Source organism: Tamandua tetradactyla, chromosome 1 (genome assembly GCF_023851605.1).
Source record: "Tamandua tetradactyla isolate mTamTet1 chromosome 1, mTamTet1.pri, whole genome shotgun sequence".
Lineage (NCBI taxonomy): Eukaryota > Metazoa > Chordata > Mammalia > Pilosa > Myrmecophagidae > Tamandua > Tamandua tetradactyla.
The window spans coordinates 156993133-157018423 of NC_135327.1; the positions used below are offsets into that span (position 1 = coordinate 156993133).

A 25291-nucleotide genomic window follows, 5' to 3' on the forward strand; every position below is an offset into this window, starting at 1 on the left:
CCTGACAGAAATAATTTACTGACTTGGGTACTAGTAAGGCTTAGTTGTTAAGAATACAACTCTTGCTCTTAAGTAAGGGAACCCATGTTGAAGTATAGTAAATAGACTCAAAAGAATGACTCTGGTCCACTGGACACCACTCTGAGCCTTCATTTGCTTGTGAACAAGTCGGGGGTGGGTGGGAGGGATGAACGGTCTTCAGCTGAGCGAGACACCACCAGGCTGGGCCAGCCTTTGATAAAGGAGCAGGTGAAACGGCATCTGGCCTGACGATGCTGCCGGCACAGCACACGCCCGCTCACGTGGGTTGCTTCTGAGAGAAGTCTGCTTCGGGTCTCAGGGACTTGATGAGACTGCTTAATAAGCTAATAGGGGCCAGAAATGTCACTGGGAAACTGGATTTTCTGACTTCAAAGACATCTTCTTTGAAAAATAAAATGATATCGATGTTTTTAAGATTTGTCATAATTTGAAGAGGAATTTGAAAGGAATATGGTTTTGAATTTCTAAACACCTCTTGAAGTGAATGTTGGCAGCCTCAAGCAGGGTACCCAACAGGCAGGGCTGATCCCTGAACCTCAGGGGCCCCTTCATGCCTCAGGAAGTAGGTGCCAGGTGGGGGCAGGGAAACGACAGTAGAGAAAGGGGGGAGGGGGGCTGAACAGCCACTCTCTGCCTGCTCCAGGGGCAGTTAATCATGGGGAAGCAGATACCTGTCGCCTTCCCTTTGACTCCCTTCCCATCATCTGGCCCCAAACAGATCAAATTACTATTTGATGGAAACCTTCTCAGATATCCATTTCAATCTGAGGGTACCTGTATAGATAGATAGAGGTGCTGGGGTGCCTTATGCCTCTCCCACTGAAGCATCTGTGGTCTAGTAACAAGCCAGAGCATCATCCCTGAGGGGTACAGGTACAGAGGGGCATAGTTCTGTAGCTTTTGTGACTGAGCATAAGCCATTCAAGGGAGTAAACTGGCCTCTTAGGCAGGGTGTTAACTCCTTCAGATCACGAGGGGGCCCATCCAGGTGACTGTAGCAAGAATGCACCTGGAAAAGGTGTACTTGGAGAATACAGCAAATAGCAGCAGCATCACACACTAATTTAGAGTCTTTTGAAGAAAACTCATGCTAAGACTGAGTCACAGGCAGATTCTATCTTTATTATAGAAAACTCCTTAACTGGTCAAGATCTCTTATTGTATTGGAACTTTTCAGATATTGCAGAAATTTAATGAGCACCATCTTGGGCCTAGAAAATGTCAGTTTAGATTAAGACTTTCACTGGGAGGAAATTTGTAAGGGGATTTGACCTAATGAAGTTTCCCATTCTTTTATGTTTGGGGTAATTCATGCCATACATGCCCTTAAAAGCCCCAGATAACCAAGAATTTAATGTCTTTCAGAATCATGGAATACTGACCCTCTACCAAGTCCTAAAGAAAATGAATTTAAAATGATCTTTGCCTGTTTTTTTTTTAATTTTTTTAATTTTCTCAAATAATGGAGATCTCCTTTTTCAGAAGTTAAAGCAGATACAAAATATTTCACTCTTCCTAAGCCCTCCAGGACCCACTGGCACTTGACATGTTTGCCAACATCTCCCTTTGAGGTCAGGAGAATTCATGCAGTTTCTTATGTGAATCTGCCTTGTCCTCCTCCTCCTTATTAGGAGGGATGCATTTCAGCATAAAAAGAATTCAGATCTAAGCATCCAGGAGTAAAAAACAACAATGAACATTCCCCAGTGGATACTAAAATTACTTAGAATCTGTTGGAGGAATCTCTGAGAGAAAGTAGTTTCATTTAATAGATAAAGTGCTTAGCTTTCTCGAATATTCTTAGAGTGTGGTCCTATTTATGATGGAGCATTGGGGTAACTGTTGCTATTTTTACAGATTTCATTACTTCTCTTAGCCTTAGTTTCCCACGTATAAACTGAAGGGAGCTAGAGATGTCCTCTAAGATCTTTTCCAATTGTAAATATATCCATGGATGTATACATTGAGTTTATCTCATGGGAAGAACGGCTGATGATTTGGGGACTCTAGTGAAGGTCCGTCACATTCCCTGAGGATAGTCACCCCAGGCTTCAGTGTAATTGAAGAGTGAGCAGCTGCCCACTCACCAGCCTTCCCACTCACGTGTGACACCCACCCTGGCAGCCCCACACTGAGCTCAGAGCACCCACTGTCTTGTTCCATCATCAATACCCTCTACATCCATAGACTAAAAAGAGGAAAGAGCAACTTTGGAAAATCAGACAAGTAATTTCGGGGTTTGGGAAAGGGAGTGAGTTATATTGTTTTTAAGAGGACTAGAAGGCAACGTCAATCATGACAAAGTACTCCTGTAGGTTGTTTCCATGAGCCTCTGTCTAAATGACCTACTGCAAAGTAAGGATACAGAAACTGTAGGCCAAAAATAGTAAAGAATGAGCAAACGTCATAAACTCAATACCAGATGCATATAATGAAACATATTGTTAGCTGATGGAAGTAGCTCTATGAGGAGATCATATTTAGAACAAAAACTGAATTTTACAAGGTGATGAGAAATAATTTCATATAGTTTATCTTTCTTTCATTTAATATATACTTAAAAAAACAAAAGGAGGCAGGCACCCTCTCCATTTTCCCTGGATGTCATCTTTTGGCTTGTGGCAGAAGCTGACCATTATTTGTATGTTGATGTTCCCATAATGATAGCTGGATCCCTTAAATACAGTCTCCAAGCTAAGATTTGTTAGCAATATTATATACTAGAATTACTAACTTTATAAGCAAGGCTATGTGTCATTTGCTTTAGGCTACAGTATCACATCATTTTGTAAGCATCAAATGAACACAAATGTGATGGGTCTTTAAATGTATTTGGAGGGTGATGGACACTCGTTGATGTTTCCCAGCATACATGGCCAACTTCTCAGGGTTACCCTAAATGGTGTCCCTGGCATGACTGAGCTCTGAAAACTTCTCTGCCAACATTTTAGTTCTCTACTCTTGCTATCCCCCAAATTATCATTCTCAAAGATGTTTCAGTGACAAGATTCCATGGGTCACGTGCATAATACCAAATAGGAATTTTATCCCCCCTTTTTTCCTTATCTGTAACGCACTAAGTTATATGCCTTCATATTCACCCAATATAGAAAACTGCCAGCTTGTCAATCCTCTTTCCGATTCCCTTCATATCTTAAGTGAGGAGGAAGCCTTGTTCCTTACGGGATCTTTACATTGAGAGGGACAGTAATTCAAAGCAATCATTTTCTGAGGGTTTTGCAAAGATTCAAAATGCTACTGTACCAAGGGACATACATTCCCACTTCGTTACATCAGATTTTAATATGGCAATAAATGCCTTGAAAAAATATGCATTTTAAACCTGGAGTTTATAGAAAGCCCTCCTACTCCAGGTATTACCAACTACCCTTGGGGACGGTGGCTGTGAAAAGCACTTGACCAGACCAGCTCCTTACGTGGTCTTTCCAAAAATTTAAAGTTAATTCAGTGGCAATTTATTCTGCTTTCCTTACTTCACACCCCCACCACCCCCACCCCTGAAGAAGTATGAAATTTTTTAACTGAGAATTTGTTAAAAGACACAGAGAAAGCTCTTTTGAGACACTCTATTTTGATCCCTGGTCAATGGCTCTAGAAAGAGGAAAAGTCTAGGCGGGAGAAGACAACTATCTGGGCTTATCACTTTCCCCTCTAGCATCCTGATATGTTGTTTCCAGGATGCCAGAAGACGATAGAACAGGAGTGCTGTGTGTGCAATGTGTGGCCCTGGGTCCTGGGGCCCCAGGGAGGGGGAGAAGGGACTTATGTTTGAGGCAAAGGCCAAATGCTTTAGGAAATATCCCCCAGGAGAGAACCCAAAAGTCCAGTGTCCTTGCAGATCCTACGGCATCCCTGCAGGGGTCGGGGGGAGGCAGAGGGCAACTTTCCCCAGGGTCATGTGGGAGCCGCCCAGTCGGCGCTCTTGGGGGCCTTGCATGTGTGCACGTCCAGCGCCTCTAGGCAGTCCTGACAGCGCACTGCGCAGCACCAGTGGAATTTACACTCACACTTGGTCATCCGGGTGACGTGGGAGGTGTCGTAGCCTCTCCCACAGCACATGACTTCGCAGCTGTCCATGCCTCGGGAAGTCAGGTTGCACACACGGCCTGCTGTACCCAGGGAGCCTGGAAGACAAGCCGGGGGGTGGTCACGGAAAAGGGAAGGGCAGAACACAGTATGCCTGGGGAGGAGAAGAGCCGTGAGTCCTCCCCTCTAGGACAAGGTCCTGCCCCAGCGCACCCACCCAAAGCCGTAACTCCCTTTCCATGGATTCAGGCAGCAGGTGTCATCCCTAGGTGCCAGCCTCGGTGAGGGCAGAGGTGCCGGAGGGTCATGTCCAGGAAGAGTGCACCCGAAGTTTTGGATTTGCCTCCGGTAACCTGAATCCAGCTTGCCCAACTTCTGAGTTGGATAAACTTTTCAGATCATTCTTATCCAGCCCTGGACTGACAGATCCAAGACTAGACACAGTGAATGGGCAGGGCCTGATCAGAATGGAAAAAGGATCTCTACTGGTCTCTTCTCTGCCTACCTCCAACCACATTTAGGAAGCAGTAGCAAAGGCTAGTTTACTCTGAATTTGGCAGGGTGTAGAATGCTCAAAGGGAAGGAGTTCTATCTCCTCCAACCTGATTTCATTGGGTTAATCAGGAAGAAGAGAATTGTGGATGCTGATGGGGAGGAGTGGGCAGTCTCTCTGTGACGCCTTGCAGGAAGAGAAAACCTATAATTGCTCTCTTCCCTGCTGCAAGCTAGTAGGCCACTTAGATGCATGTGAGGCACCTAGTGGAAGCCAAGATTTTAGGCCTCCAGTGAACAAAACTCACATCAAAAACAAAGAATTACCAATGGAGCATCTATTTGATTAATAAAGATAGTATTTTCTAAGTGGCAATTTATGTATTTGTTTCTACAAAAGATAGTAAGCCTCTTAATTTGCTGTAGTCCTGGGGAAGCAACCACAATTCTTTATAAAATAATTATTAGCAAACTAAGCATAGTAGACATTTTTGGAGTCTGCTCAGCTTACAATGGTTCTTTCTACTTGGTCTCCTTCAAAGAGAGAGCCCCTGGCGGCCAGGTTGTACTACTGGCGTTGTACCCTGGTGGCCAGGTTGTACAACGTTACCCTGCTCCACTGGGGGCAGGAGATGGGGCCTGGGCACCTGACTCCAGCTGGGCCAACAGGTAGACTTTGCTGGGAATTTGTGATCGAACAGAGACAGGCAGTCTCTCCAGGTATAAATTCAGTAGCCATTGGCGGCCATGTACCATAATGAAGTCATAGACTAGAGGAGGTCTGTAGAGAGTTAGGAGTGAAGGAGATGTACAGAGACAGTGAAGATGAGACATGGAAAGAAAATACTGCCCGGTCCCAGACTCTTCCAGTTGTGCTTCTGTTTCTCCCTGAGGCCTGACTGCATTCTAACTTTGGGGTCCCTAGAAACCCTGAATCCTTATGATAAACTTCCCTTTTTAGCTTAAAATGCTCCAGTCTATTTGTAAAGATCCTAAATAACTGACAAACTAGATAAGCTAAAGTCTTTATTTAAAAAAAAAACAAAAGCAACAAGTATATCAGGATAAAAAAAAACAGTAACTTAAAAAAAAAGCAACAAAAATATCAGAATAAAAAATAGTAACTTTTAAAAAAAAGCAACAAGCATATCATAATAAAAAAAACAGTGACCTGATTCACTTTTAGTCCTCCATCATATAACTAAATTTTTTTCCTCTATGTAAACTCTTAGTGTTTTGTAACTCTCCCTGCCTTTATCGCAATCCGCATGTGTTGAATTATCTACTGAAGTGTCATGCTGCCCTGCCTGCCAAGAATGACCAAGGAAGCAGCAAGATTCAAGCAAGGCATGGGGTCAAGAAGAGGAGAAGGTGGGGCAGAACTTGCTCTGCAGGATCAGGCACTGACAGCAGGAAGACAGGCAGGGGAGCTCCATGGGGACAGGAAGGATGGCAAAGGGCCGGGGTCAGGGTGAAGGATGGCCCTGAGCCTGCCTCGTGCTGAAGAAGCAAAGGGTCAGGAGAGGCAGCGAGCTGGGCCCTGATTTGGGGCAATCCAGATTATCCTCAAAATCACTGAGTATGAAAAAAACTCATTGCCAAATGCTGCCTCTTAAAAGCACACTCAATATTTAACTCAATAAACACTTACTGAATAGAAACACGTATAAGACACTGGACCGGTTCTTGGAGTTTTTTGGTGGGGAGGGGCGGGGGTGTGGTGTTGGGAAATAAAGGTAACTGAGAGCCAGCTCTTTTTCTCAGGGAACCAACAGTGTGGTGATGAGATGAATATACAGAGATACCTCCACTACTTCAGGAAAACTGCTAAAGAATAGTGTACCCTGTAGTAGAGTTATGTGAAAAGCCCCAAAGCAGACAGAGCTCAAAAATAGCAGAGTGAGGTTACTTAGACCTTGGACAAGTCAGAGTTCAAATCTCAGTTTTGCCATGTATCAACCATGTGACCTTGGGCGAGTTACTTAATCTCGCTAAGCTTCAATTTCCTTTTATGCAAAACTGGGATAAAAACAGTTCCTTCTTCACAGGCCTGTGGCAAGGATGAAATGAGATAATGCATGAAAACATCTGGAACAAAAAATGAACAATAAATGCTAACCAGTCATTCACTTCACAGATGTTTCTGAGTGCCTACTACGCACCAGGCCTGGCTCTGGGAATTTGAGATATACAGAGAGTGAACAAAACACAGACCCTGTCTGAGGAGCTTATACTGTAGAGGGAGTGAGCCAAGCATATTATGATAATGATATTAGTGGTGTTACTGTTACTTAGCAGCAAGCAGGAACAGAAAAGGAGCCATTAACTTCACACGGCCGCACAGAGAAAGCGGTATTTGAAGTAGGGCTTGCAGGATGAGTAGAGGACTTTCAGGGAGAGGATGAGGTGAGGGCACCCCAGACAAGAGAAGACATTCTGGCAGGAATTCAGAGGGCAAGTCCACAAAGGACTGCACACAGGAGCATGGATGACCCTCAAAAACGTCGTGCTAGGTGAAAGGAGCCAGACACAAGAGGGAACATCTTGTATGATTCCATTTATATTTTTATCACCTACCCAGAATACATAAATCCATAGAGAAAGGAGGCAGATTGGTCGTTTCCAGGGACTGGAAGATGAAGGAAATGCAGAGTGACGATTTAATTAGTATGTGGTCTCCTTCGGGGGTGATGAAAATGTGTCGGAACTAGATAGAGGTGGTGGCTGCACAACATTATAAATATCCTAAACGTCACTCTAGGATATTTATAACGATTTTCCTAATAAATACATGGAAATGATTTTCCACTATAAATATCCTAGGATATAAATATCCTGTATTTATAGTTATAATATCCTAGGATATTTATAATGATTTTCCTAATAAATACAATCTGAATTGTATGCTTGAAAATGGCTTATTCTATGTTATGTGAATTTCACCTCAATTTTTTAAAGAAGAGAATGAATTGGAGGAGAGAGCATGAGGACAGTGAGTGTACCCAAGTCTTTCAAATCTTAGTGATGAAGCAGATGAGAGAAGAGCTGAAAGGAGATATGAAGTAGAAGGTGGGTTTTTCAGGTTGTTTTAGAACATAAGTATGTGAGTAGCTTGTGATACAGCAACAGATATATGATTCAGTTCTGTAGGTTTCCATTTATACAAAGTACAAAAATGGGCAAAACAAATCTATACTGTTAGAAGTCAAGGTAGTGATTTAATTTTGGAGGGCTGATATGGATTTCTAGAATCCTGGTACTCTTCAGGTTCTTGACCTGGGGACAGGTCACATAAATGTGTTCAGTTTGAGAGAATTCATTGAGCTGTGTACCTGCAATAGATGCACTTTTCTGCTTTCATTGTGTATTTCAATAACTACTTAGGATGAAAAGAAGAAAGAGGAGGTTGCCATAAGCATAAAGGACAGGAAGCATGCACAGCTCTATAGTATTTGAGGAGTGAAAAGGTGTTCAACATGGATTATATGGAATGTAACATTCAAAGGGGATAGTGGCATGAGTTGAAACTGGATAGGGGTGTAGATGTCACATTATAAAAAGCTTCATGTAACACGTAAAGGGGTTTGAACTTGAATCTGAGGGCAATGGAATGATATTGGGGGTCTCCCATAAAAGGGTAACAATATTTAACTTATAAATATTTTGAAAAGATCACTCTAGGTGCTGTAGTAAAATGAATTGGAGGGGGGCCAGAGAGGAGGGAAGGAGACAAGTTAGAGGCCATTAAAGTACACTCAACTAAGACAGTGAGGGGAGGGGATGGGGAGAGGAAAACAGACTCAGAGAAGTTGAAGAGGCAGGACAAGGTGAGGGGATGGATGGCTGAGAGGAGTTAAGAAGGACTCCTGGTGTTTGGTGCAAGCAACTGGGTTTATCCTGGTTGAAGGTAGGAAAAACCTAGGGAGAGGAGGGCTTTGAAAAAGGATAATGAATTTGGCTTTGGACGTGTTGACTCTGCTGTGACTGTGGGTCACCCAGGTAGAAACATTCACTAAAAATACTCTTGGGACTTAGGGGAGACAGTCAGGATGCAGACACAGATGAAGAAATATTTTGCACAGAGGTGGCAGTTGTGGGTTGAATCATGTCCCCCACCCCACTCCACAAAAAGGTAAGTTCAAGTCCTAAACTTGGTGCCTGTGGACATAACCTCTTTGGAAACAGGATCTTTGCAGATGTAACCAAGTGAAGATAAGGCCTGAAATTGAAGGGCTGGTGTCCTTATAAGGAGAGAGATTTGGAAACAGAGACACAGACACACAGGGAAAAGGACCACGGGATGATGGAGGCAGAGATTGCAGTTATGCTGCACAAAACGGTAACATTATTTAATTTGCCTGAAGGATTGCAAGCAACCACCAGAAGCTAGAAGAAGCAAGGAAAGATGCCCCCCTTGAGCTTTCAGTGGAACATGGACCTGCCAACAGCTTGGTTTCAGACGTTCAGCCTCCAGAACTGGGAAACAAAAAATTTCTGCTGTTTTAAGCCACCCAGCCTGCGGTAATTTGTTACAGTAGCCACAGGAAACTAAAATAGATGTGAATGAGACCTCCAGTGGTTGCTGATAACACTGTCACATGGCATCCCAGAGGCAATGCATTCATATGTGTGTGCATGCGTCTATGTGAGTGTATGCATGCGAGGGAAAGACAGGGATTGAGATATTTTAATGAAGGGGAGCGACTGAGTTTTATGCCCTGCCCACATGAATATTTGGTACACTGATTTTTAGATCATTTTTCCAAACAATACATCAAAATAATATTTCCGGAGTCACTCACCCCTGCTTGGGCCACATTAGGAATGACTGAGGAAAAACCCAGTTACACCCATTAGCCTTAACTCCATAAGCACCAGTTTCCACCCTTTCAAAGATGGCTAGAGGTGAAGTTCATACATCCTTTCTGTCCCAAACTTATGACTCTTATGCTTTTCTACTCTCTTCCTTTCCTTCTTCTACCCTTTTCACTCTTTCTCTTCCTTCTGTTCATAATCAGAGCTGTATTTATGGTGTACTCACATAGGCTGGGCCCTGTGATAACCATTTTGTGTGCAATTATCTCACTTCATGCTCATACACTTATAAAGTAGGTATTAGCGCCATCATCACGATTTTGGAAACGAGAAAATGGAGGGTCAGGGAGGTTAAGTGACTTGCCCAAGATCACACAACTAGCAGGTGGCAGGGCCCAATCTGAAGCCAGGCTTGTCTGACTCCAGAGCTCAAGCTCTTGACCATTATGATATTTTGCCTTTTGACAGAGAGCTCTGCTGTGAAGCCCTGACCACTGTGTGAGAAAGCAGGCTCACTTGTGATGATATAATGAGCAGAGCTTTAGTGCCTTTGCCACTCTCTCCCTTAATTATTTTATCAAATGAAGAACTCTGAAAGATTCTGGCACGTCACATTTTTTTGAGAGGACATTTTTCTCCAGCTCACGATATACCATTGACTACTAAGACACCTAAATTTATGTGAGAAAATTTCTTACTTAGGTGAGAAAACAAAGAAGGCTATGTTAGTAGTTCACACTGCCTTGTTCCTGTACTTATATTCCTATTGGATTCCTGTAAGTTGAACAGGGTAGAAGGCCATAGAAATGAGACTAATTCTTTGCAATGCTAGTCTGCACATCTCTCAAACATGTATGTCCTCAAATTGGTTTTAACATATGTTAAAATGCATCAGTTTTAATCAATGCAGCCATTGCCAAAGAAAAGAGCCCTTTCTAAGAACCTCTGGCTCAGGAAAGCTAATAGCATCAAACTCGTGTCTCACCAAAAATTGAATTACTTAGCCTGTCCACTTACCTTATTCCCCAGGCTAAGATCTAAGATTCTCTGAGCCATTTTCAAAAATCAAATTAATCTTTTTCAGGCAAATATTTGCACCACAGAGTATCTACAAAAGCATGTGTGGCTGGCTCTAAAAACACTCTAAAGAAGAAATTCGTAACACACTTTTGAGGCATGGCCTTATCATTAGAATCTCAAAAATTCATATTTTACAAGGAGAAATGCATATTTTGGTGCTTAACTTTTAGTCTGTTTACTTTAAAAATCACCACGTTGCTTGATTATGATAAGTTATCTCTTATGGCCCTTTGATTTGCAGAGTTCACTTAAGGGAGAACTGACAAGTTGAAAAGCTCATTTTCCTGACTTCTCTTTGCCTTTTGTTTGTGAAGTAAACCCAAATATGTGGCCTTCCTGGGTGCAAATCCCAATCCCAGATACAGGGTGTTGCAGACTTAGACTCACGGAGCCCAACCTTCTTCTGTCATCTTTTCACCCAACTGTTGTGAGATCATCTGCCTAAACTCAGCGTCTGGAGACCCAGGGAGCGTCTGTGGGCTCTGGATATGTCTACACTGTGAGAAGGTGCTGGTTCCAGCCAGATACACCTTTGTCCTTCCCACGTGTGCTGTCCTCATCCTGGCTCACACAAAAGCTCATATACGCATGGGAAAAAAGGACAACGAATCGGAGTTTCAGAATCACATAAGTTTGGGGCCACATGATGTGCTTTTGGTGGGGCAATGCCAGGGAAAGTTTTTAGAGTAGGGCACTCCATCCTCAGAGCTATAAAATTAGTAATCGAGTCAGGGTTCCCAGTGTAAACACATTTCTGTCTCCACCGACATGCATCTTCCTGACAGCAGAGGAGGAACAGAGGGCTTTTGCTAATAGTTCCCAGATCCACACCTCTGGGACCTGGAGGAAGGGCTCTCTCTCTCTCTCTCTCTCTCTGTCTCTCTCTCTCTCTCTCTCTCGCTCGTGCTCTCTCTTTCTCTCTCTCCTTCTGTCTCTGTGGATAGGACTGTGTCTTTGCAAATTCCTGTCACTCCAGGCGGACAGGGGCCCATGTGTTGACCATTAGGGCCCAAAGCGAGATTCACTTAAGCCTGTCATCCAATAGGCTGTTTCTCCTCTGGTACACGTTGTCATTAATGACACAGATTTATTGAGGAACAAAAGGAATGTTAACGAGCATAAAAAATGCGAGAGACTGGCATTTTCATCTACTTGCAAAGCTTACCCTTTCCTCACACACAGGCTTGCAAAGCTAAAGCTACTTAGGAAAGAGAAGATCCTCACTTATCTCAGATGATCGTATTCACTGTGTTCATAATAATTTGGAAAAGTTTGACTGGCACAGGAGAGCATGACCAGTTAAATTAGCAAATCCTACATGGAATTCAAGTTGTTGAGGTCAGACTCTACAAAGGTTCTCCCTGTCTGGCATTACCTAACCTACCCAACTTATTTCCCACCCCAACCCTATCCCGTACCCTCTAACCAGGCCCTGTCATCACTGTCCCACTGAAGTGACTTTCCCTTATCACCTCCTTATAGACTGTTTTTTCATAATAGTTACTGTCATCTGCATTGGACTTTCCTTACATGCCTTTGCTTCAAAAGGCTTCCCATCCTTCGAGATTCAGGCCTTCTTTAGCACCTTCCATGGTGCCCTGCCTGCCTGCTCCAAGCCCCGCTGACCTCTCTCATAAGCCTTATAAAGGATGCATATGCTGCCTTGAAATGTTGGATGATCTTTGGTGTGTCTGCATCTTGTCTTCCCAAGAACAGGGATGAGGTCTTATCTCAGGTGCTCAATGTATATTTGTTGATTTCTTAAATATTAAATTAAAAACAATTTCTTAAAAATTAAGATCAGCCTTCCCTTTGCCAAGTGAGGGCCCATTTGTCCAGGGAGTGCTCGCCCAGTCATCAGGCACTACGGAGAGGGTAGACTCACTAAAACCCTCATCTACATTCAAATTATATTGCTTGGTATGCAGAAAACATATGCAGGAAATGTGGCACGTTTCTAAATGATAGACATTTTTAAAAGCAACTTAAGAGAATTTGTGGCATCAAAGTTATGGTTCTGTTATTGTGAACTTAGACTAAAAATAATTAATTCTTGTACTTATTGATCAAAGAACTTTTTATCTAAAGGAAACTTAGAAATTACCTATATTTTTTCAGTCTATGAGAATCAAACTCAAAGTTGTTAATTTGTCTGTAGCTACCCAGTTGATAAACAGTAAAAAGAGTAAGCTGGAAAATCAGTAGTAATTGCTAGTACCAAAGTCTCCCAAGCCATAATACAGGGCCCTTCCCCTAGTAACATGAAATTTGCAGTTTTAAGAAGCGATTTGCCACCTCAGTGCAAAATAAATACTATTTATTATTTCAATAATAATAAAAGTTTAAATGAAGTAAGCAGATACATTATTTTAGTGTAATTTAATATCATCCTTTTGTTTGTGGTACATTAATATGGCACCACTCCCCCCAAAAGATGTCTAGCTAGTAAATGCTTTGTTGTTAGTAGTTCAAGCTATGTTGACTACTTGGGAATACGGAAAGGAATATTTCCTCCAAGTTTCTGTTTCTTCAGTTTTTACAAATTCACTCTGATCGTTACTGCCAATTAGTTCAAATTAGGGCACTTTTTTGCGTACCCTAAAATTATAGCAATTCTACCACGTAGATATTCTGAAAGATTGTGTAGATTTATATATTATGCCTATACTATAAAATCTTGGATTATGAAATATTTTTGCTTATATTAACAATGAAATCAGATTAACTACTCGTGGTTGCACTGGGTAGTAAAAGAAAAAGCCCCCCTCCTCCAAAGAGTAAAAGCGCTGAGTATTTGGTGGCATTTTCATAGATTGTGTGTTAAAGAATAATCAGGGATGAGTGAAGCATGCTTACTAATTACCTGCCAAAAAAACCAAATTATCTTTAAGCTATGAAGCTCCATCAGCATATCTATGAATTCAGCATCTTTCATGTTGTTTATAACTTGCTGGTGCATTCAATTCACCAGAAGTTTATATGTTAGGTGCTAGCATCCAAAGTTGAATAAGACAGTTCCTGCCCTCATGGAGAGTTCAGTGGGGCAGGTAGGTCCAAAATAAACATTTAAAAAAATAACTTAAAAAATTGTGGCATGTGCTATGACTGTGCAAAACAGGACTCCGTTTGGACCTAGGAGGAGAGTGGAGATGAAGAAGTGCATGGATCCATGATATATTTTAAGAGGACCTGATGATGGACTGGATAATAGAGGAGAGAGAGTCACAAATGACTTGCAGGTTTGTGCCTTGACCAATGGAGTGGATGTTTTCATCCATTGCTGAAAGAGGAAAGACTGGGGGATAAAGGTTTGGGAATAGGAGGAATTAAAAGTCACTTTTGAACAGAAGTATGCTGATGCACATGTGAGAAATCTAAGTGGAGCTGTTAAGTGGGGCGTTGGGTACCAGATGAGGATATGGATATTTGATGAGGATAGGGATAGCATTTAAAGCCCTAGGAATGGATGAGACCATCCAGGAAGAACGTGCAGAAAGACTGAAGATCTTAAAAACTGAGAAAGAGCAGAGAAGGAACTAGCAACTGAAATTGAGACTGAGCAGCCACTGGGGCAGGAAGAAAATCAGGAGAAGAGTGTGGTGTCACAGAGGTCCAGGATATTAGTGTTTTAGGAAGGAGGGGCAGGCTAATTGTATTATATACAACAAAAAGTTTGAAAAGAGCATCTGTTGGATAGTCATTAATACTAATTAAACAGGGTGCATGGGTAGTTCAGTGGTTAGAATGCCCGCCTTTCATGCGGGAGACCTGGGTTCGATTCCCAGACCATGCACCAAAAATAAATAAATAATAATAATAATACTAGTTAAACAAAATAGTCAATAATTCCCTATGAAAATGGTGGCTTAACCTCACCAATATTTTTCAACCTGCTTCTGTTCTACCTGTTTTAGAACTTTTTACATATCAATTTATTAATTTCTACAATAATCCTCAAAGCAGAAATGGATGGATATCTCACTCTTTGCATTTTCAAAATGACAGATATAAAGTAAGACCTTGTGATAGAGCAACAGACCAAGAACTGAAACCTAAGAACCCTGCCTTCCCTTGCAAGCTTGTGGGTCCCCCAGCACACTGGGAGAACACAATGTGTTCCATCACCTGGTTCCTGCTGGGTTTACCTACAAAAACCATGAGACCTGTGAAGGCATGAAGGCATGTCTTCTTCACCTTTGCATTCCCAGGTCTTATCATAGTGTCTGGCACATAGAAGAGGTTCAATAAATATTTGCTCAGCAAAGAAATAAGGGACCAAAGTTGAACTGCTGGGAACTGTGTATCTTAATATCCAAACAATGCCCAGCCAATGCCGCCATGCTATACCCATGTTTTTAATTAGCTGATGGGTCACAGTCACAGCATTCACAAGGTTTTAGAAACCCAGCCATACCACACAGCATGTCTACATCACTAGTCTCTTAAAACCAAATTGGGTCTGTGTTTCTATGGCTTCTGAGCTCTTTCTGCTGAACATGATTTATGTGGAAAAAAAACACTTGATACCTGAGAGCTTACACCATTCACAGCCTGCAGCTGTCAACCAGGTATCCGGCTTTCAGCAGGCAACACGTTAAACAACTGTTAAACTACATTTGTGTTTTGAACTTGACTGCAGAAAAAGTGGAGGGTTGTTTGGTTTCCTACTGGGGGAGAGAAGACCCTGGAGTGACCTCTGGCCTAGGTCAGGGTTTTTACATCATAACCAGTGAAAGTGACCTGTGATTAGGTGCAGACACATTCTCTGGAGAGGACAGCAGCATTCCTTAGTTAAAGATGAACCTATCTCTAACTTAAGGGCTTCTTTGATTTACAGATGTCTGGGGCAATAGCCTGAGTAGATAACCACAGAACCACTGGAATACCCACCCCCAGAGAGTCCAGCTTCTAAGATATAGGCTCCAATTTGGCCTGCAAAATGTCACATGCACATCACGTGGTTGTGTTTGCTCTTTGCATCTGAGCAGCGTGAGAGTATTTATAGTTGAGCATCAGAGCACTCACTTTCTTCAGCTGAAGACCAGGGGAAATGTTTTGTTGTTGTTGTTGTTGTTGTTATAATATTTTCCTTTAAGGGTTTTTGAGCTTATAATTTCTTAGGGTAAATTAAAGACATTAACACTGGTGAAACTTGAATTTCTTGCAATTATAAAGGTCAACACAACCTGAGTTAAACGTAGACGAAACTTGATTCTGATCACCTTTGTCCCCAGTCCCATGGGTGCCTCACCCTCCTAAGTTTCTATGTCCTCGTGTTGCCTCTTTATTATGCAGGACCCGCCCATCCCTCAACACACACAAGCACACACACGTACACATACTCATACACCCACCCCCAAATTTCAGGAGAAGTGGTACAGTGAGGTACAGTGATCCTGTTCCTTTCTTTTGCTATTTTTGTTTTGTTTATCTATTTTGGTTAGGATTATTTTGTTTTATTTAGAGGTCAGGTAATCTTGGGCAAGTTAAGTAACTCTACAGTACCTCAGTTTTCTCTTCTATCAAATGGAGGTAATTGTAAAGATTCAGAGAAAACGCACCTAAGGCAGGTAGCATAGTGCCTGAGTCTCTCCTTAGTAGGAAACCTAAGAAGAGTTACCATCTCCCTTCCTCAGCTAGGAATGTCTTCAACTCAGCAATACCCCAGGGTCTTGACTGACCCTTTCACGATCTTTCTCATCAAAATTTGCTAGTTCTGGTGTCATTATTTCAGGACTTCACTAGAGGGCTGACTTGATAATCTCTGTCAAGCAAATTCCAGTGAAAGCTTTGATGGCTGAAATAATTTTAATGTGTTTACTCACACAGTAAAAGAGGATTCCTGGAAATGCAGTGCTTACAAATGAAAGAATGACCTTATTTTCCTGGGCAAGTCAGAGTAGAGATTTTTTTGGGGGAGGGGGGTGACTTTTATCTAGAGCCCCTGAAATAAACTGTTTTTCTTTTGTAAGAGATGAGTTATTGCAAAAAAGAGCATCTTTCCCTGGATTTCTTGTTACTTAATACTTAGGGAAAATTAGGAGTCATGGACTACCCAGACCATTTTTTTTTCCTTCAAATTTTGATATGCTCAAGTTTGAAAAGTATACATAATCTCAGGAACAATCCCTCAAGATACTGATTCACTTAAGGTCTCTGATGGAGCCCTCATTTGTGGAAATAACTGACCAAACCTGTAGATTTTCTCTACTCAAACAAACCCAAGTTCACTTAATCAAATAACCAGTTAATTTGAACATGAAGCAGCTGCTGACTAGTAAGCGTAAAAGTCAGTTCCAATGCCTATGCCTATGCCAAATGCCAAAGAGTAGAAGATGTCCAATAAGTTGAATATTACAGGTATGGGATATGAAAAACAAAAACAAAACAAAGCAAAATGAAACAAAATGACCCCAACAAAGCAGATGGTATTGCATGAGATATAATCTGGGGAAGGGTTAAAGTCAATTTAATACAGAAAATAAAAGAAATTATTCTCTGGTTTAAATTTTATTGCAATCTTTTAACTTGATTTGGAGGCTGGATACACATGTTGGTTACCCATTTCCAACACGTGGGAGTTCTGTTTGCCAGAAAATAGGCCCTCCCAGATGTATTTCAGTGCAGGGAAGAGTCCATCAGAGATACGCTTGTATAATCATATGTGCATGTTGGATGGTTCTTTAAAATAGACTGAAAGGATGTTAGTGTTGACCCAACACCTTCATTTCACAGATGAGGGGGCAGGGAGGGAAGGGCCCAGAGTCCCACTGTGAGTTAATGGGAAGAAGCACCCCTTCTCTCGGGTTTCAGATTCTCTCTATCACATCTTCTTGCTTCCACAAATAGAGTTTAGAAGTTATTTCAGGATGACTCTGTACCAGTAACTTCTAAGGCTGTTTTGACTGACTCTTTAGAGTGCCTATTACAAACTTTCTATTAGAAAATCGCCAAGATAAAGCCTCATCTTTAGAACAATATAGATAACACAGGCAACAATGAGTCCAGCCTAGCTGGATGGGTTGCTGCAGACTTTCTCAGAGAAAATAGGCATCTTACACATGTGGCTACTTGCATGCGACTCCAATATGAATGATTGGGAAAAAAAATACTCTCTCAACAATCTCGACTTTTGCCTACATGACATTAAACACCCTGAATAATATTTTCACTGAAATAATCATGTGATGGTCAACAGAATTAAAAATAAATATTGCAAAGTTTGCATGGACAACTCTGGCATTTTCTTAGGCTCAACAAAAAGAGCCATAGTTCAGATAATTTCCAAATAATCTAGGGATACTGATGGACATCTGGTTCAATACATTTAAAAAAAAAGAATAAGAACAGGGTGGCTCCTGGTTGATCAACACCAACCAAGACCAAATTCACATCTTTTTTTCAAGTCACGTAAGTTAAAATGTGGCTAGGATAGAACTGAAATAAATTAAGAGAGTGAATAAATCATATGACTTTCCCGAGAAAGTCGACCCCTGCAACCTCACTGCAGTGCATCTGGAGGCAAAGTAAAGAAGCACCACAAAAGGACAGATCGACAAATCCCTGCTTTGCCTCTACCATCCATGAGTTCACAGGCTTAACCTAGTATATCCTTAACCTGTTGAAACCTCGGTTTCCTCTCCCATAAAATGGGATTACAAAATATCCACTTTAGAAACTTCCTGTGAGAATCAAGGAGAGAATTTAGATCGAGGCCTGGCACATGGTAGGTTCTGCAGATGTATTTGCTATTTTGGGATCAATAAATAGAATTTTGTTCAAATAGAGGGAGTGGAAAAAACAGTGTGTGCAAGAACAATTTGGTAATCTGAAGAGGCAGTTGGGATTAGGTTCAGAATCTGCCCCAGAATCTGGGGAAGGAAATGGAGGTCTTTATTACGTGGAATATCCACAAGGCGGTTTAATGTTCATTAAGTGTAACTGTTGGCTTTACTGTGGAAACTGTTTCAATTTGAAGAACAAGAAAAACTATCTTGGTGAAGTAGGTCCTCTTATATTTGGAATAGGGTTTTTGCTTCATAGGGCCTTTTCACATATGTATTGTGGTGGTTTGAAGTTGTATGCACTCCAGAAAAACATGCTCTTTAATCTATTCTTGTGGGCGTGGACCCTTAGAAGTGGGACCTTTTGATGGGGTTACTTCAGTTAAGCTATGTCCAGCCCAGTCAGTGTGGGTCTTAATCCTAATATTGGAGCCCTTTATAAGCAGAATGAAATTCAGAGAGAGAGAGAGAGAGAGAGAGAGACAGCGCACCACAGGGAGCAGCCACAAGCTGGAATTCAACAGAACCCAGAAAAGAACAGAGAGGCCAGGAGAGTCCGCCATGTGCACCGCCAAGTGATGAGGCACCCAGGACTAAGGATTGTCAGAGGCCAACCCCTAGATGCCACATTCTTCAGGAAGAAAGCATTGCCTTGATGACGGCCTGATTTGCACTTTTTCTCAGCCTCAAACTGTGAGCAAATACATTTCCAGTGTTTCACACAACCCATTTTGCGGTACTTTCCCGAGCAGCCTCAGAGACTGAAACACACATCCTGGGAGATAGGTAGGGTTAAGAACACAGGCCATGGGGTCAGTCAGCCTGAGTTACACCCCCTCCTAGAAAGGAAATAGTCAGCAAATCACTTACTTCTACTATGTACAACGGGGATGATGATATCTAGGGCTGCTCATCTGGCTTCACGAAAAAAAATTTAATTTGGCCCTTAGTTGGTGTTGCTCCACCAGGAGCCACCTTCTTACTCTTTTTTTAAGTAACCAGTTCCAGTGCACTGATGTCACAGGGCCACTCTAACAGTTAACTAGAATTAAATAATACCATGCATGCAGTGGCCTTAGGACACAGTAATCAGTATGTAGTACCTAAAATGATCACGATATCATCACCCCCATGTTCTGTTTGAGGAGGCAGAGTTTAAACAACTAGTGATGGCAGAGGGGGAGCCAGACCTCTGAGACAATCCTGTATCAAAGCACGAGCTTCATGATGATTCAGCTGAAACTTTGGCCTGACAGGTAAGAAGACTTATTAAAGGGTCCCAAAGCGTGCCAGGAATGCAGCAGAATCTGGTCCTTCAGACCCTCTGTCCTTTCATTCTATTGTCATTAATCTACAGCCTGCATGTGCCAACCTGCTCTGCTGCTGCAAAGACTAGCTCATCATACCATGAAGTAAATTCATCCACTCAGGGGCAAAAGGGAGGCTTTGGACTTCTTGTGACATTCTCTGGTAATTGTGCCCCTCGGCCAATCTAATATTAGGAGGTGGAGGCCATCTTCACTGTTTTACTGGTTTCTTTGCAATTAATTTCGGAAACTAAACTCAGAACTTAACTCAGAGTATATTTTTTCCTGGCAATGAATTCCCCTGCTTCCTACCTAGTCTCAGGGGTTGGCTTAAGCCAAAATGGCCCATGGGCTCCCAAATACCTCCTTCCGATTTAGATTTGTTTTCTTTCTTATTTTGCACCTGAGTCTTTGCAAACAACGTGAAAGGCCTGGAGTTCAGTGTTGTTTAGAGGTGGAGAATAACTTACTGCATAAAACCAGACAAGGGGGAACAGCTGCTGTGCTGAAGCTGATGGAGTTGCTCTGAGAGTGTCCGAGGCAGAGGAGATGTTATCCAGGGAAGGGAAGGGTGTGACCTTAATAAATGAAGTGCCTCTTACACAGTCCTCACACACTGCCCACCTACAGTCAGACAAGGGGGGATGAATTTTTGCTTCCTAGCACTTGGTAACTCCTGAGAATATGTAAAGAACAAGGGTGTGTGAAGGATGGCAGATTTCAGAACAGGTTCAGTCTTAAGTCCTCGGACCCTCTTTCATAATCAGTAAGGTGGAATTTGTAAGATTATGAGGTTACAGATATACTGCAAAACTATTCTTTTCTGAGCTTTAGGGTCACATGAAAGATGCTAAATTTTTAGACATAGTATATGTCTGTCCAGCCTTAAGAATTTTGTCCAGGCTGAAGAATTCTGCTAATCTGCGTATTTTGACTTTTTGCATGTACATTCTTGTTGGATTCCCATTTCTCCAGAATCTGCACATTATCAACCAACCCTTCCAGTTGCTTAAGAGACAACTCTGTGTACTTTTAAGGATGAATTTTAAGAAATATGAGCAACAAAAACAATGGGTTGTTGAAAAAATTAGGTGCTGTGAATAAAGCATTTTGAACTCACCTGCCTCTCGGTCCCTGATGCAGTAGTCTGGAGAATTCTCAAAATACACGAGGTCATTTTTTGTTGGTTTCTTAAATCTCTTGTTAGCCACAGTAAACCCAGTGCCGTCCTGGTTCATGACGACCTGGATGGCTCCATTGTACTTCCTCCAGAGATGGTCGCCCGCTTTCCTGAAGTCAGCCATGGCCAGCCAGCATGTCCTCAGGGTACAGGAGCCGCTCACACCGTGACACTTGCACTCTTGTTTCAAGAACCGCTTTACAGCCTACCGGGAGCACCAGGGACATGTTCAGTGGAGGTGGACTCAAGCCTCATTCAACAAATCACTTACTTCTACTAGTGTACAATGCACTATAACCTTCCTTCCCTCTGAGCAATCAGAAAGTGACCCTTGCAACACTGGGTCCAGGGGCTTATGACTGGGAAATGTTGGAGAGTCACTTGCTGGTTACTTCCAGCCCCATTTGAGTAGGATGACAGCTGGCAGGTAGAGAGTGGAGGTACAATGCCTAATTCCAAACCTCATTTGGCTATGAGTATGATATAAACCTTATTAATTTGAATTTAATAAGGTACAGGGCCAATTTGAAGAGTGAGGGAATGAATTAGAGGGCATTTTCTGGATAAATACAGCTTCATTATATTAAAAATGTATACCATTACTCAAATTAGATTAACAAAATAATTGTCAAGTCCACATCTTTCAAATAACCAATGATAGTAACGGTTACCATATATGGAATGCTAAGTTCCAGGCTTTGGGATAGCACTTCATATACTCTATCTCAATGACCTTAATCGTCCCAACACTTCTGTGACCTCTATGTTACCATATTTACTTTGCATATGACTGAGGTGCAAGACTTAGATTAAAGCATTTGTTCAAATACACACAGCCGGTAAAGGACAGAGCCAGGCTACTCCAGAAAGTCAGTTGGTGACTGTGAGATTGACATTAAATTAAAGAAATTATCACTCAACTCCAGTTCAGATAGGAAGCTTAGATGCCAGGGCTCAGCTTGGTGTGTTCTTTTTCAAGGGAAGGTGTGAAGGAAAGCTGGGACCAGCCCATCTTCGTGAGCTCTGAGCACACAGACATCTCTTCAGACCTTGGCCTATTTCTCCTTGACTCACTGAAGTGAAAGGAGTTCTTTGTGCCCATAGTCTTGACAACAACCTCGAAGTACTGTCTTCCATTTTACAGACCAAGGATTGGAGGACAGGGTCTGGGAGGGGTGGGGTGCGATGACTTACTTGACCAAACTCAAGGGATGTTATGTGGAATGGCCAGAATGCAAATCTCATGTCTTTCCAACTCAAAGTATGTGCAAGTAAATGGTTTTCTTCCAAAATATATATATTTTAACATGGGCAGGCCCCGGGAATCAAACCCGGGCCTCTAGCATGGCAGACAAGAACTCTGCCACTGAGCCGCTGCTGCCTGCCTCTTTCAAATATTTTTAAAGCACATTTTGTGATTAAAAACCTCCTCTTGTTCCCCATTTCATATGATTCACTACTTTAATGACCATTTTTCTCCCCAAAGAGTTAGCACTAACCTCTTGTTCAGTTCATCAGTTTTCCAAATTCTTATAATAATCAAAGAGTCTTTTGTTGGTCAAGGGATATCATGATTGACCCTTAGAGGCTCTCCCAGCAGATACCAAAAGCAGCATGATGCGAAGGGCTAGTGTAGGCACCAGCCTTTTAGAGCTCACTGAGACACTGGCTATGGTTCTCAGCTCAGTCACAGAACAGAGGAGAAAGTTGCTGGCTGGGGGCCCCCTTCCTCTCAATTTCTCTCCTCAAGATGCAGCATATCTGGCATGAGGGTTATAGGCACAGGGGCCATTTTCCACAGTGATAATTTTTGAACAAAATTCTTAGAGTAATGAGTTGAGAGGACTATTTTTAAGAATGTGGAGGTGTAGCTTCAATCCTGCTCTGTCTCACTCCTTGAAATTCTAATATAATTGGTCTGGGTGTGGGCCTAAGATGTGGTGGGTGGCTCCAATGTGCAGACCTGCGGGAGCACGTAGCAGCACCCATGCTCACTATCCCCCAACGTACGCATGCACACACACACACAATCCAGTGTTCTAGGCTGCTTCTCACCCATTGGCCTCACCCAGGTAACTTTGCTTTAGTGCTCAAACCAACTTTTACTTCTTCCACAGACTCAGTTTCTGACTAAGGCTATAGAGGAACCGGGTATGTGGAGATGGTCTTCATTCCAGAAAATCAGTCCCGATTCACTCATAGGCCCGTGGTCAAAAGCATCCTAGAGCTGAAGGAGCAACTATAGCCAAGACATTTGGTGGCCCTAAGGTTGCTGGGAAATATGAATTCACTCATTATCTCATGAGGGGAGGCTTTGGTATCCAGTTGTTCCTCAGTTTGCCTGTCATAGCTGACCATGTACCTGTTACATTTGAAATCTGTGCCCTTCAGCATGAGCCAGCTTTGGAGGGTAAGGAAGCAGAAGGAGGAGAAAGAACCTCATTAGTCTGCCTTCTAAGTTGCAGGAATCTAGGTATCTTTAAAGGATGTCAGAATTAACTTTCTTTCTAGAACTATACCCGACGCCATGTTTGAATTCCAGGTGTTTGGGATGAAGCTGTCTGGATGACCTTGACTGAAGGTCTCTGCTCCCTCGAACAACTACTCAGAGGAAGGCATCTTTCCACAGACACAGTTCTAGGAGTGCCATCTTGGGTCCCCAACTCTGTCCTGTTACAATCTGGGATAGAGTTGCACAAAACTCATTCCATGCCAAGCAATCAGGAATTGATCATGAACGCTCATTCTTCAAAGATTATTTCTATTAGAGCTAGGTTATTCATTCATAAGTATGAATATCTGTATCTACCTTTAAAAATGATAGGAAATATTACTGCCCTCCCTTTGTTATGCTAAGTTTCTAGATTGCAAACATCAAAGCTGGTATTTTATATGATTAATAAAAAGACTTCCATATTAATTAACTTAATTAAAATACATTTTATAAATAAATGTAGTGGTGATAGAAATTGTTGAGCATCTGTGCAACTGCCATTTCTCCCTCTTCCTTGCTAACTCTTTAGTTCAGGTATTGGGGGCCACATGCTTCAGAGGTGTCTGGGCCTGTCTATGAGTCCGGAGTAGTCTAAATCAATAATAGTAATCTCATCATCCTGCTACTGATTTTTTTTTTGACATGGGCACGTGATGGATGATGTAATTTGGGCCAATATGATATTAGGAGAAATCTCTGGCAGGGCTTATAAAAAAGGTTTCTTCGTTTTTTAAAAGAAATAAATGAAATATGAAAATTAACAAAAAAATTATAAAAAAGAAACAAATGAGGAAAAACTTCTTTGTCTCTGGATATTGTTTTCTGTAGCAGCCTCCTGGGATCACAGTGGCAGCCAATGCAGGACCAGCAGGAAGCTGCAGGTGGCTGTATTGAGAGCTGGGAAGAACTGGGTTCTGGAGGATGTTGTTGAGCTACTGAATGTACCCACTGCGGATCTGCCCCATCTCAAGACTTTGTCATCAAAGATGGTAAAAGTTTTCCTTGGCATTTCATGCCTCCAGGGTCTATTACTTGTAACTGAAAATATCTCAACTGATACCAAGGTCAGATCTTGTTTGTGGATTCACCTCGGGGGAATCCACCTTCTCTGGCACTGAATTTCCTCACACCTCCAACCCTCACTGTTAACACACAGCCTGTCTGGTGCTCAATCGCAGTTTTGCGCTAGCTTCACCTTTTCCTTTTGCTGGGTTTGTAAATGTGAAATTCAGACACTTAACCTTAGAGAGAACAAAGTCTGTTCAATCAGAGAGGCAGAGGGAAGGGGGTCCAAGCCTACCAATCTATTTTAGAGAGAGTTGAGGTAAGAGGAAGGAATGGGATTGAAAAATTCACAGTGAGAATTCCTAGTTTAAACAATTCCACTATTCAAATATTGTGATAAAATTGCAACAATAACAGTTATTTATTGAGGCTCCAAGCCGGGTGCTGTACACATTTATCTTATATCTTTATCACAGCTAGCCAAAGGTAGATTATTATTCCCAACAGCTATTTATAGAGTACTTAGTCAAGTGCCAGCCTCCATGCCAAGTGCTTTACATACATCCTTTTAAGTAATTATGACAATTAGCCAAGGTAGGCTATTTGTTCCCATTCTACAGTTAAGAAAACCAGAGCTCAAAAAAGGAAAGTATGGATTCCTAGTGCCTTCTTGTGCAAAACAAAAAAAGGAAAGTAAAACAGGGTCACTCATTTCTAAAGGGGCAAAATTAGGATGTGAAGCAGACATGCCTCACTGTTAGATCTATGCTCGTTCCAAAAATATATTAGAATCCTTAGTAAAAAATCACATTATAATATTTTGAAATTTTGAATTATGCATATTCTTCATTTTTCTGAATAATCACGAATTGATTGGATAATATTATAGACTCATTAATAGTGTGTGGGGTGGGGAGGGGAAGAGGTAGAAAAGAAATAGGAGAGATTGCATTGCATCTTCCAAACAAATAATTGTCAAAAGTCTACTAGATATTTCCCAGAAGAAAGACAAGACATGTTAGAAAAACTAATAGATAGTCAGATG

At 41.9% G+C, this 25291-nt stretch overlaps 1 protein-coding gene and 1 non-coding gene across 2 annotated transcripts in view; one reads left to right on the forward strand and one right to left on the reverse strand.

Moving 5' to 3' along the window:
- Nucleotides 1-202: 202 nt before the first annotated feature.
- Nucleotides 203-25291, reverse strand: part of WNT2 (Wnt family member 2) — a 45629-nt gene continuing 20540 nt past the window's right edge. The window contains exons 4-5 of the mRNA XM_077116283.1: nt 20688-20952; nt 203-4187 (exon numbers count right to left, since the gene is read on the reverse strand). Coding sequence (XP_076972398.1) covers nt 3958-4187; nt 20688-20952 — 495 coding nt within the window. The 3' untranslated portion in view covers nt 203-3957. The remainder of the gene's footprint in view (nt 4188-20687; nt 20953-25291) is intronic.
- Nucleotides 14198-14269, forward strand: TRNAE-UUC (transfer RNA glutamic acid (anticodon UUC)). Its single transcript has one exon. It is a non-coding gene; the product is annotated as a tRNA-Glu (tRNA).